The sequence below is a fragment of the Sciurus carolinensis genome, chromosome 17, assembly GCF_902686445.1.
Source record: "Sciurus carolinensis chromosome 17, mSciCar1.2, whole genome shotgun sequence".
Lineage (NCBI taxonomy): Eukaryota > Metazoa > Chordata > Mammalia > Rodentia > Sciuridae > Sciurus > Sciurus carolinensis.
This window is the reverse complement of record NC_062229.1, coordinates 35,096,738-35,110,379: the sequence shown is the minus strand read 5'-3', so window position 1 is coordinate 35,110,379 and position 13,642 is coordinate 35,096,738. Positions and strand designations below refer to the sequence as shown.

Here is a 13,642-nt window from a genome sequence, read left to right as displayed (position 1 = left end):
CTGTTTCCTAAGCACTTCCGGTTTGAGACTTAAAACTCAGGATGCGTAACACACAACAAACCTTTAGCTGCTGAGTCCTTAGCAACTGCCCAACAGACTGAGAGACTCTGAGCATAGAAGCATATACCTCTGGATCCCTGGTCCCTCACAGTATGCCTATTGAAACCTCAGTGCTCAGAAAAGAATAAAATACTCTTTCTGAACCATACATGTTCAGTCATAAGTAAGGTTCAAAGTACAAGAAAACAGTCCACCTCTTGCAAGGGTATAAGAAGGTTACATAACAGGCAGAGGGTGAGGTTGGGCTGAGGGAGAAAGGGAGAGAAGGAGAGAACAGGAACATCTTCTACTGAACCCCTGGAAAGAGCCATAGGCAGTTAACTGATTGTCCCTGAGTATGAAGCTGGGCTAGATGAAGAAAAGAGAAAAAGGTAACACCTTTTTCTTCTACAATGAAATGTATGTTCAGTTTAAACCCTAAACAATCAAAGGAATAAATTAAGTCAATCTTATGGTACTACTGTAGGTTTTCTCATGACAAATCATTGCAAAAAAATTGACTTTTGGTTTACATTAAAACATTTTAAATATAATATTTTTATTTGGTAGTAAAAATAACAACTATTCAATATAACATTAATTCTTAAAGCTTGGGATGAATAAGTTTTTATTTTTTTCTAGTTTTCTTTTGACTTAATTTTTTAAGATATAATCATACATACAAAAAAATTCACCTTTCTATAGTATACAACTAAGTGTTTTTAATAAAGTCACAGGATTATACAACCTCACTACTAACTACAGAACATTTTTTACCACCTCAAAAAAAAAAAATTCCTGTACTCATTAGCTATCACTATTTCTTCCACTCTTACTCCCTGGCAACAACTAATTTAGTTTGTGACCATGGGTTTACTACCTATTCTAGTCATTTCACATAATTGGAATCATACAGCATACAGCTATCTATATCTAACTTCATAATGATTTCAAGGTTGATCCAACTTGTGACAGGAGTTTTATGTAATATGCTCCCTTGTGGCTGAATTCATTTCCTTATATGGACATATCCCATTTAATTTATACATTCACCAGCTAATAGACATTTGGATTGTCCCATTTTTTTCCTTTTCTTTTTTTTAACTTTAAAAAAAATTTGTTTTAGTTGCAGGTGGACACAATATCTTTATTTTATTTTTATGTGGTGTTGAGGATCAAACCCAGGGCCTCACGCGTGTTAGGTGAGTGATCTACCACTGAGCCACAATCCCAGTCCCATTTTTTGCTATTATAAGTAATGTTGCTATGAACATTCACATATGAGTTTTTGTGAGAATACATAATTTCATATCTCTTGTTTATATAGTTAGGAGTGGAACTGCTAGGTTACATGGTAATTCTATGCTTCACTTTTTGAGAAACTACCAAATCATTTCCAGAGTACCTCTATCTTTTTATATTTGATCAGCAGTATATAGTATATAAAGATTCTCCATATCCTCACTTGCAATTACTGATTTTTTTTTTTTCTTTTTCAAATTTCTTGCCAGTGCTGGGGATCGAACCCAAGGTCTAATACATGCCAGGCAAGCACTTTACCACTGAGTTACATGCCCAGCCAGTTTTGTCTGCATTTTGTATTTGTAGTCATTACGATGAACGTGAAGTAGTAATGCATTATGCTCTTGATTTGGACTTTCCTAATAATTAACGATATTGAGTATACTTTCATTCTGTATATCTTAACTGGAAAAAAATCTCAACAAACCCTTGTTCATCTTTAAAAAAAATGGAGGTGTCTTTTTTGTTACTGAGTTCTAATAGATCTTTATATATTTGGGACACAAGTCCCTATTTGGTTATATAATTTGCAAATAATTTATCTTATTCTATGTGATATTTTTTCATTTTCTTCATTGTGTCCTTTGAAGCAAAAAAGTTTTAATTTTAATGAAGTCTAATCTATCTTTTTTTTTTTTTTTTTTTGGTTGCTTATGTGCTTGCTATCAGATCTGAGAAACCACTGCCTCATACAAGGTTACAAAGATTTATGCCCATGTTTCCTTCTGCTCTATTTTGAGTTTGTGAGACAAGAGTCCAAATTCTTTTGCATCCAGTTGTCCTAGTATCACTTGTTGAAAAGAGAATTCTTTCCGCATTGGGTGGTCTTTGCATCCCTTTTGAAAATCAATTGACCATAAACATTATGAGCTTATTTCTAGACTCTCAATTCTATTGCATTGGACCAAAAGTATATCCTTACAGCAGTACCTCAAAGACTAAAGTATCTCCTCACATTCTTGCATTTCTTTCTTTCTCTACTGACTTACTACTTTAGTATATAAACATACTGAATTTTAAACTAGGAAGTGTAAATCCTCCAATTATGTTGTTCTTTTTTTTCAGATTATTTCAGTCATTTTTCTGTTCCTTGCATATTTGTATGAATTTTTAGAATCTGCTTCCCAACTTGTATTAAAGGAAGATGGACAGGGATTGCACTGAATCTATACATAAATTTGACATCTTATTAATATTAACCTTTAAAATTTTGAGCCTAGAATGTCTTTTCATTTTTTTGGGGGGGGTCTACTTTAATTTCTTTTTACAATTTTTTTCTATACATTATCCCACAAATATTTTGTTATATGTATTCCTAAGAATTCTATTCTGTGTAATGCAATTATAAATATAATTGTTTTGGTAATTTAATTTTGGATTATTCAATTGCTTTAGAAATACAAAAGATCCTATGAAGTCATGTAAAGGTATATGAGATTCATTATCAAATAAACCAAGCAAACTGCTTACCAGTATAAAATAAAAAATTTTAAAAATTAAAAATCTTGAGGCTGGGGTGGTTGCTCAGTGGTAGAGTGTTTGCTTAGCACATGTGAGGTACTGAGTTCAATCCTCAGCACTACACAAAAAATATAATAATCTTATTATGTTCATCTACAACTAAAAATATTTTTAAATCTTCATATACTTATCTGGAATTCTGCAACCTTGCTGAACCAGTTAATCAGCACTAATATTCTGTTTTTTAATGGATTCCTTATGATTTTCTTTTTTTTTTTTTTTTTTTTTTTTTTTTGGTACTGGGGATTGAACTCAGGGGCACTTTACCACTGAGCCACATCACCAGCCCTATTTTGTATTTTATTTAGAGCTAGAGTCTCACTGATTGCTTAGTACCTCACCATTGTGAGGCTAGTTTTGAACTCGAAATCCTCTTGTCTCAGCCTCCCAAGCCGCTGGGATTACAGGTGTGCGCCACCGTGCATAGCTCCTTAGGATTTTTTAATACAGAAGATCATATTTTCTATAAATAGAGGTAATTTTACTTCTTCCTTTCCAATGTGTCCTATTTTTCCACCTTGCCTACCTGTCCTGGCTAAAACCTCCATGATTATGTTTAATCAAAAAGGTAAAAATGGCCATGCTTACATTTTTATTGATAATAGGTAAAAGTATTTAGTGTTTCACACCAAGTTAGGATGTTAACTGTGGATATTCCAAAGATATTCTTCATCAGGAGAAAGTTCTCCTCTATTCCTAGTTTGTATTTTTTATCATAAAAGGACTTAAGATTTTGTCAAATGCTTTTTCTGCAGGTACTGAAGTGACCATGTGGTTTTTGGCCTTTATTAATATGTGCATTATGTTGATTAACTTCCACATATTGAAATGTCATTCTGGACAACATGTTTCTAAATAAAAATGTTTCCTGAAAATTAAAAGCACTAATCAACCCACCATTAACATCTTTATATGTATTATCTCTAGTCCTTTACATAAAGTGATGAATTTACCACACACTGAAAATCTGTATCATTCTATCTTACTGGAAAATATGCTTTTTTAATGTCTGCAGAGTTTATATAAGTATATAAAATAACAATCATTAATTTGTTACATATAAAATTGACTCTAAAACACCTATTATAATGAATACTTTACATTTCTTTTTTTAAAAATATTTTTGGTTGTAGATGGACATAATACATTTATTTAATTTATTTTAATAGGTGCTGAGGATCAAAGTCAGTGCCTCACATGTGCTTGGCAAGCACTCTACCAATGAGCTACACCCACCCCACCTTTTATTTCCTGATATAATTATCTAAACATTGGACTACTGGGTCAAAATTTCTGAGGATTTCTAAATGCTCCATGGGTATTATTAAAATTTTCACTCAAAAAATAACTATAATTCACATCAATCTGAATTAATGACCTGCTTAGTAAGATCCTATTTATCACATTCTTATCAAATATTGGCACTAAGCTAAACATTTTTGTTATATTTATAATTCTTTTGATTTGCATTTGTTTCATTATAAGTCAGGAACAACATCTGTGGTGTTCACTATTTTTTTTTAAATGAGTCTTTTTTAAAAATTTTATTCATTTATTTATATGCAGTGCTGAAAATCGAACCCAGTGCCTCACACATGCTAGGCAAGTGCTCTAACACCGAGTCACAACCTCAGCCCCACTGGCTATTTTAATACATATCTTTTCTTTTCTTTTGGTCCTAGGGATTGAACCCAGATGTACTTTACCAATGAGCCACATCCCCTGCCCTTTTTATTTTGATATAGAGTCTCACCAAATTATTGAAGGTCTTGCTAAATTTCTGAGGCTGGCCTCGAACTTGTGATCCTCCTGAGCCTCCTAAGCCACTGGAATGACAGGCATGTGCCACTGCACCTGACCACATTATTTTCTTTCTTTCTTTTTTTTAAATTTATTTTTATTTTTATATTTGGTTGTTAGTGGACCTTTATTTTACTTATTTATATGTGGTGCTAAGAATCGAACCCAGTGAGTCACACATGCTAGGCAAGTGCTCTACCATTGAGACACAATCCTAGCCCCATATTATTTTCTTAATATACATATATAATCTTTTCTGTAAAAATAAGCTTATGTTTCTCAGAGACTTGAAATATTTCTTGCCATTTAAACTTTTTTATACTATCTGGCAAAAACTTTCCCCAGGTTTTCAACCACTAAATTTCAGATTTTCACATACATTTAACTCCAGAGATTTTGCTCTCATAGTTTTTTAGAAAGAAAAATGAAGTATGGAACAGATACACAACATGGATAGCCAACCTCAAAGTTTCAAAATGATGGGCATAAAAACAAAAACCAAACTCCAAATAGCTTTTCGAATATATATTTAAGCTTTGGTTAGATATATACGAACTCTGAGTTCTCTCAGATTTCCAAAGGCTTTAAAATCTTGGTAAGGGACAAGAAGCAGGAGAAAGAAAAGAGATGCTGGTTACATCCCCAAACTTATTTTAGTAATCCATGGCTGAATGTGGCAGAACTGCAGACTTATAAGTTCTATTGACAATCATGGAGTTAAGAACTGTTTCTTTGATCAAGATGATAATGAGAAAAAGGTTAAAAAAAAAAAAAAAAGGTGAGGAGGAAGGTGAAGAGGGAAAAGAAGAAACCTCAGAACTGTCCCCAATGCAGAATCATATTAAAACATATGGTTTATCCTTAACATGCAAGAATAACATGGCAATGATTAAGACAGATCACATTGTTTTCACTGAGATCAGAGGGAGAACACTGTACAATTTCCCATAATTAGTTGCCTTACCCAATGATGCATAGGAACCTGGATTCAAGGCACCTGCACCTAACCGCCCACTTCGCACAGATTGTCCAGCAGCATGATGTGCCTTGGCACCAGCAGCAGCATTCACATCAATGTCACTTCGAGAACGCTGCAGGCTTCCTGGAAGGGAACTGGCTTTGTTGCTGCCTGCTGATACTAAGGAAGACACAACAAAAGTGACTAGTATTATTTAAATAACTGTAAATAACATAAAAATTATATAAACTTGAAATCATCATGAGCTAATAAACCACGATGATATAGTCAGCAAGGAAGCAGCAGCCAAATGAACAGTACCATATTAATGTCAGAATGCCTCAGTTTCAATCCTGACACAACTAAGATTTCTTGGTCAATTTTTGATACTTCTCTGCCTTAATTTTTCTCCTATAAAATTGGTAAAATGATCAATTTTGACTGTAAAATTCACAGAACTGTTAGGTAGATTAAAGAGATGTTTATGACTGATTTATGAAAAATGAAAGAGTATATAAGATAAATACATGGAAGTAATGTTATTTTTACTATCAGAAAAATGCAAAAAAACTGGAATAGAAATAGGGATATTCAGAAATTAGTGGAGGTTCTGCCACTCTTGGGCAATGAGAGTTAAATCGTTAAATTTCTGAAATTTAGTTTTTTAGTTTTAAAAAAAGAGGAGTTTGATAAGCCATGAATCATAATCCAGTAACAGGTTGTGAAATCAATTGAATGAGTCATGACTAGCATTTGAAAGAAATGAAACAGAATAGAAAGCAGTGTATTACATGTAAGGGTAAGTACTGTTTCATGGAACTTCAGTTCCATGTATATATGCAATTTTATAGTATATATGTGTGATGCTGCATTATGAAAATGATTTTTTCATTGTGGGTTACATCAAAACAGTACAAAGGCTACTGCTTAGAGATAAAATAGGCTATGACTCTTATTTAAAAGGCAATTACCTCTTCCAGCCACACTTGATGGATTTGCTGTAGACCATTTAGAAGAAAAAGGGCGACTGCAAGGTAAAAAGAAATGCTTTAAGTACACAACTTAGTTTACCATTGCTCTGATGGCAACTAAGGAAATACTAGTTTTCTGAAAAGATGGGAAACTTCTTCCCCACTCCCAAAAGAGGGTCTTGCTAAATTGCTAAGATTGGCTTCAAACTGTAATTCTTTTGTCTCAGCCTCCTGAGTCACTGGGATTACAGGTATGAAGAAAGTTAAGCTTCTCTTTAAAAATCACTCAAACATGTCATCAAATATTAATGGGATCTCAATTAGTTGTGAATCAACAATAAAATAATTGGCTATGAGTAAAGGGTAAGCTCTACAGAGAGATCAGGTTGCTTTTATTCACTCTGGTCTTTAGTGCACATCATGGTGCCCACCACAGAGGACTCAATATTAGCATTATCAACCACTTAGATCCTGAGGTATTTTACTTAAAAGAGAAAGAGGTGGTGTTATTACTAACATATACCAGCATATCAAAGACTTTCACCTAAGTCTTAGCACTGTGGTCATCAACAATTCATGCATGGGCTGGGGATACAGTCAGTGGTAGAGTGCTTGCCTCACAAGCATAAAGCCCTGGGTTCAATCACGAGCACCACACACCAAAACCAAACCAAACCAAAACAAAACAAACAAACAAAAAAACCCAATTCATGCAGTTATAATGCAGCATGCAGTGTGGGGGTACCACCCCCCCAAACTACTACTGAATGGTATTCTGTGGAATGACAAACACAGGCTAAGACCTACCACTGAGGATATCACATATGATTAGAGAATGTTAACAAAATATCTCTAATCATCTCAAAGAACTTACCACCTTCCTTAATACTTTAAAAAACTAGTTTTAAAAACTAGACTTTAGAATTCACACAACCCTCCTTAAATGACTATGTGCCTTGGTGCCTCACCCTAATCCCTGCCCTGCTTCAGAGTTACCAAGGCAACTAGCAAAGTGTACAGGGCATTGAGGACCCAAAGAGAAACAAATTACCGAAAGGAAAACTGATATTCTGTGAGTTGCTCTTTCCTAAGGAAATATGCAAATAACTTGACACAGGACAAGGGGCCATGAAGATGACAGAGGATCACAGTAAGGAAGAGAAAAGGCTTAAACATTTTTAGCAATCTCAGAGGCCTACAGAGACAGAAAATACAATTATTATTGTCAAAGCAGCAAGAATTTGAAGTAGTCACTGGGCGCAGTGGTGCACACCTGTAACCCCAGCAACTCAGCAGGCTGAGGCAGGAGGGTTCCAAATTTGAGGCCAGTCTCAGCAACTTAGTGAGGTCTTCTCTCAAAATAAAAAATAGGGCCAGGCATGGTGGCATATGCCAGTTATTTCAGCATCTCGGGAGGCTGAGGCAGGAGGATTGCCAAGCATGAAGCCAGCCTCAACAACTAAGCAAAGCAAGGTCCTAAGTAACATAGTGAGACCCTGTCTCAAAATAAAGAATAAAAAGGGTTGGGGATATATGTAGCTCAGTGGTAAAGTGCCCCTGGGTTCGATTCTTTAGTACCAATTTAAAAAAAAAAATAGAATGTGAAGTAGCCAACATTACAATGAGAACAGAGTTACAGAGAAGAGAGATATTAAATCATTTTGCCCCCTAAAGCATCTATGGAATTTTTAAGCTGAGCAAAAGATTAAGAAGGAAAGCAGTGGAGTTTTTTTATAAGTTGCACAGATTTGTATAAGAACTCAGAAGATGATTTCTCAATCTCTTACAATTACTCCACTATAATGTCTTTAAAATGGGCTATTTACTGTATGAATTATTTTTATAGTATCTAAATCAGTGCTTCCCAGATTTTCATAGACCATGAACATGTAGAAACAAAATATGAATCATTATACTCTTTCTCCAAAGAGAAGAAGTTAAATCTAGCATATAATACAGCCCTTGAGACATATAATACAGCCCTTGAAACAATAGCATATTTGAGTTCTTCAAAAGTAGGCTTGAGGGCTGGGGAGATAGCTCTATTGGTAGAGTGCTTGCCTTGCAAGCACAAAGCCCTGGGTTCGATCCCCAGCACCACAAAAAAAAAAAAGGTAGGCTTGAGTTGCTATTTTTTTAAGGTTTTAGGTGAAAGCAAGTAGAAAGTCAACCATTCAACTCAAAGAATGCTGGGGAGTTGGGGAGAACAATAGATCAGTAACTATCACTTGCATGATCTTACTTCAGACTTTCTTGTGAGCTAGATGAGGATCTGTCTGATTGTGGAAGAGATGCTACACTGCCAGAACTCTTTAAGTAAGTTTGAAGACTTTTCTGATAAGATGGCTCAAGGGAATTATATAAAGTTTCAGCTTCACCAGGAAAGTGGTTTCTGAGGCCCATATATGTCCTGTAAATAAAAGAAGAAGGGGAAAAAGGATAAAAGAAAGAAAAGTATATTCAGGAACAATTTTACATGATTAGGTTTTAACAATAAAATGTGCACATTCAAGGATGAAGATGAACTCGGTTTTTTTTTAAACACATTACCATGTGTCAAAGTGAATATATTCTAAATTGAACAAGTTCCAGAAGAAAGACTTCAAGATTTTGGCAAAACAGATTTCAGTTCAAAACCTGGCAACGTCACTTAAGGGTTAATGTGGACTTGGGTAAATTCCAAATATCCAGACTTTGGTTGGCTTACTGAGGTAATACCACCTTTGTTGGATTATTTTAAAGATTAGAAGGAAACATAGGCCAAGCAACTCACACAGTATTAGGTTTACAATATATACTCAATAAGTGATTTTTTTTATTCATAATAAAAGTGAATAGCTTATGATGGAATAAAAATACTGATCATTACACAAACGAAAAATTCAAACAGGATGTAAGATGTCTAGTACAGGTTTAATGAACAACCTCAATCTCAATTTTACTGAAGTGCTAGTGACCTAGAATACTTGGGACACCTCTGACATTTTCATTTTCTCAGTACAATTCCTTTTTAAAAAGATCAAAGTATGTTTAAAGTGTCACAAAATACACCATAGACTTACTTTCTTGCCTCCACTCTGGCCTCAGCATCAGCATCATGAATTCCTTTCTTTATAGTTTCAACCAAGACAGCTGCATGTCTATGAAATAAATACATTTTTAAATTCATGGAGTAAGCCGTGCATTTTACCATAAATGATACTTACTCACATATGTTACATATCCATCACAGAGGGGCAGAAGAGGTGAAAAGATTAATTAGTACACAATAATAAACCTAAGATTGCAAGATCTTCTAATAATCTCCCTACATTTCATTCACATATGGTTTCCTTCTGATAATTCAAACAATATAATCTGACAGCAATTATTTTTATGATGTGCAGATAATGTATAAATATATAATGCCTAAGTTTAAATTTTTTAAATGAATTTGAGGGGAAAAAAACTTTTGTGTGGCTCTTTGTTAACTCATCACTGTAGAAAATGATTTGCTAAGAGTAGGATCAGTTTTGATCTGACCATATGAAATAAGAGCTGCCACAGAAGAACTAAAAAGAAAACCTGGAATTATTTCATGCCATCAATAACAAATTCAATTTATTAAAAACCAGATGTGAAGAGATTTAAGGATTTCCGTGAAAACAGAAAATCAGCAATACACTCAATGTAAATGTAAATAATCACTGAAGTAACAAACTTGAGAATAAGAAATACAACCGCGCAAATGGTCAGTGTCTGATGATCAAAATATGCTGTATGCATGTAAGAATATGCCACAACAGAACTCCTTATTCTATATAATTAATATGCACTAATGAAAAAAATACCCAGTGACCAACTAACTGCCCATATTTTCCTTTTCTTCACCTCAGAATTACATTAGATAATATACAGATATTACTTGACCAATGACACCAGATACTGGTATCTTTTTTTAATGAAATGTTTTCTCTCTAAAAGGAAGCTCCTTCCCCCATATTAAATTATTCATTAGGTGATTGCAGCTCAGAAAAATCTATCTCACATGATTAAAAATATTTTTAAAATTTTGCCTAATTTAAGTTTCTTATATAATCCATTCTACTTAAGGGACCCTCACCCACTCCACAGAGAAAATCATATTACCATAGCTGCAATGAGTAACAGCACAACACCACAGTTTTGAAGTAAAACCTGTACAAATAATCTTTAAGGAAAAATGAGAAATAATGGAAAACCAATACCAACAGGTTCTAAAGAACTGGTGACAACTGGGAGGAGAGAGGAAGGAGGGAGAGGTAAGGCATACCTTTCCAACGAATGAGTCTGCCACTCTTGCAACAACAAATCTAAAAATTCAAATGAACGCCTGAAAAATGAAAAGTTAAATTTTAACTAAATGTTGTATTGAGAAACACATTAACACTTTCTTTTTTAATACTGTAAACTTTGCCCCCTGAATTTAAACATATGTTTTATATGTCTTAACTATGGAATATCTGATTTTAAGGATCCAACTATTTCTACAATAAATAGTTGAAAAGTACTTAGAATTCCCTCATACCTTAAAAAGGTTTGTTTTATGTAAAATTTAACAGTTTTCATTTAAAAATATTTCTTACATATCTTACTACGCACTAGACATTGGAGATATATACCACGATGACCAAGAAAGTCATGACAATCTAGATCTTTCATTTCTGCATTATTTCCTTAAATATGGATGCACACCATTTTAAATCAACTTTGTTTTTTATCTAAGCTCTCCAATTTCCACCTTTAACTGCTTCAATCTTGGCTCTCCTGTTTGTTTTCTTTTTTAATACAGTACATTTTCTTGTCTGTTTATTTGACCAGGTACTTTCTGAGGTTTTCAATTACATCTAGCAAGTTACACACCTGCAGAAACTATTAAAAAACAGAAGGTCTTAAGTATTTTCCCAGCACCTATAAAATACTAAAATACAATGACTTTGTGATTTTTGTCCAATATAAGAAAAACAACATCCTTAGGATATATACATTGATAATATATATATTTTTTGGCTATATCAGATATCTAATAAGGAAGTTTATAAATTTTTTAAGTTGTCAATGGATCTTATCTATCTATCTATCTATCTATCTATCTATCTATCTATCTATCTATTTATTGTGCTGAGTATCGAACCCAGAGCCTCACACATCAGGCAAATGCTCTACCTCTGAGCCACGACTCTCGTCCAAAAATTTTATATATATATATATATTTTTTTTTTTCTAATTAGTTACACATGACAGTAGAATGCATTTTGACACATTATACATGAATGGAGTATAGCTTCTCATTCCTTACACAGGTCGTGTAATCATATATGCACACAGGGTATTAATGTCCGATTCATTCTACTATCATTTCCACTCCCATGCTCCCTCCCCTCCCTTTACTCCCTTGACTAGTCCAAAATACCTCTCCCCCACCACATCTGCACATTCAGTCTTTGGTTCTTTAGGATTGGCTTATTTCACTTAGCATAATATTTACCAGTTCCATCCATTTACTGGCAAATGTCATAATTTCATTCTTTTTTTAAGTCTGAGTAATATTCCATTGTGTATATATACCACAGTTTCTTTATCCATTCATCTGTTGAAGGGAACCTAAGTTGGTTCCATAGTTTAGCTATTGTGAATTGAGCTGCTATAAACATTGATATACCTGTGTCACTGTAGTAAGCTGATTTTAAGTCCTCTGGGTATAAACCTAGGAGTGGGATGATTGGGTCAAATGGTTCCATTCCCAGTTTTCTGAAGAATCTCCATACTGCTTTCTAAAGTGGTTGCACCAATTTGCAGTCCTACCAGCAATGTATGAGTGTAGCTTTTCCCCCACATCCTCGCCAACATTTATTGTTGCTTGTATTCTTGATGACTGTCTTGGTTTTTTTTTTGATGGCACTACTCTTATATAAATTTCCTTCCTTTATAACCACTTTTTCTGTACCTATCCTTAAAAGGGTACTCATCTGGTTGGTACCAATCTTAGCCTATTTGTCTTTGATAGTCTTTTTACTTCATAACATCATCCATATCCAGCTCTGTCAGATATAATTCCCACATCTATAACCAGATATAATTCTCATATCTTAGTCCTGTATCTCCAGCATTAGTTCTTTGCTTCAGTTATTAAGTCAAAGTTCTAATAAGCTTAGGGTCATCACATAGGCTATGAGCATCAACTCAAACACCACACACAAAAGAATAAACTAACTTATACCTTCTCGAATCTACTCTTTTTGGGGTTGGGGGTGTAGCTCAGTAATAGAGTGCTTGACTAGCATATGCAAGGTCCTGGGTTCAATTCGTAGTACCGCAAAAAAGGAAAAACAAAATCCACTCTTTTGTTCCATATCATACAGATTAGGAAATAAGAAACTGAAAGGTTAAATTAACTTGCCCAAAGTGAAGGAGCTAGAACTTAATTAAGCTCTTGCATTCTGACTCTACAGCTCAGTCTAAAGACACCTTCTCTTTCATCCCTATTCATTTATCAAGTGTCATTTCCACACATGAAAGATATTTTGAATTCTATTAAACAAACTCTCTTTCAATCAATTATCAATATAGCTAAAGTTCAGATCCTGCCTTTCTCTTACATGAATTACAATAACTCCTACTTAAATAACCCAAAGCTTCTCATTATTCCTTTTCAATCATTGTTTATGGTTGGAATAAAAACTAGGCTAGATGAAATTATTTACTCACCAAAAAACTACTGTAGTCAATCACTCCTACTACCTAATTAGCAATGTCAAAATTCCTCTTCATGACATATAAAGCCATCCACATTGTGATTTTAACCTAGTCTCCACTCCACTCCCCAAACAGTCTCATTTACACTGAAACATCCTATTTATCATGGGATCTGGTTTCAATGCAACATGTGGCAAAACTTTACATCTCTGCTTAGTGCACCCCTCACGTCCACTAGTTAATGGATCATTGTCCGTTTTCAATGCAATTCTGATACAATTCTTCATTCCCTCTTCTCTGTCACATTCCATTTCTCTATCATTCTCCTCAATATAAG

At 34.1% G+C, this 13,642-nt stretch overlaps 1 protein-coding gene across 50 annotated transcripts in view; it reads right to left on the bottom strand.

Moving 5' to 3' along the window:
• Clasp2 (cytoplasmic linker associated protein 2) overlaps positions 1–13,642 on the bottom strand; it is a 192,781-nt gene that overhangs the window by 87,420 nt on the left and 91,719 nt on the right. For all 50 annotated transcript variants that reach the window (XM_047530792.1, XM_047530773.1, XM_047530780.1 and 47 more), the window contains 5 exons: positions 10,883–10,942; positions 9,654–9,731; positions 8,834–9,001; positions 6,592–6,647; positions 5,627–5,800 (listed from right to left, as the gene is read on the bottom strand). In XM_047530792.1, the coding sequence (XP_047386748.1) occupies positions 5,627–5,800; positions 6,592–6,647; positions 8,834–9,001; positions 9,654–9,731; positions 10,883–10,942 (536 nt within the window). The remainder of the gene's footprint in view (positions 1–5,626; positions 5,801–6,591; positions 6,648–8,833; positions 9,002–9,653; positions 9,732–10,882; positions 10,943–13,642) is intronic.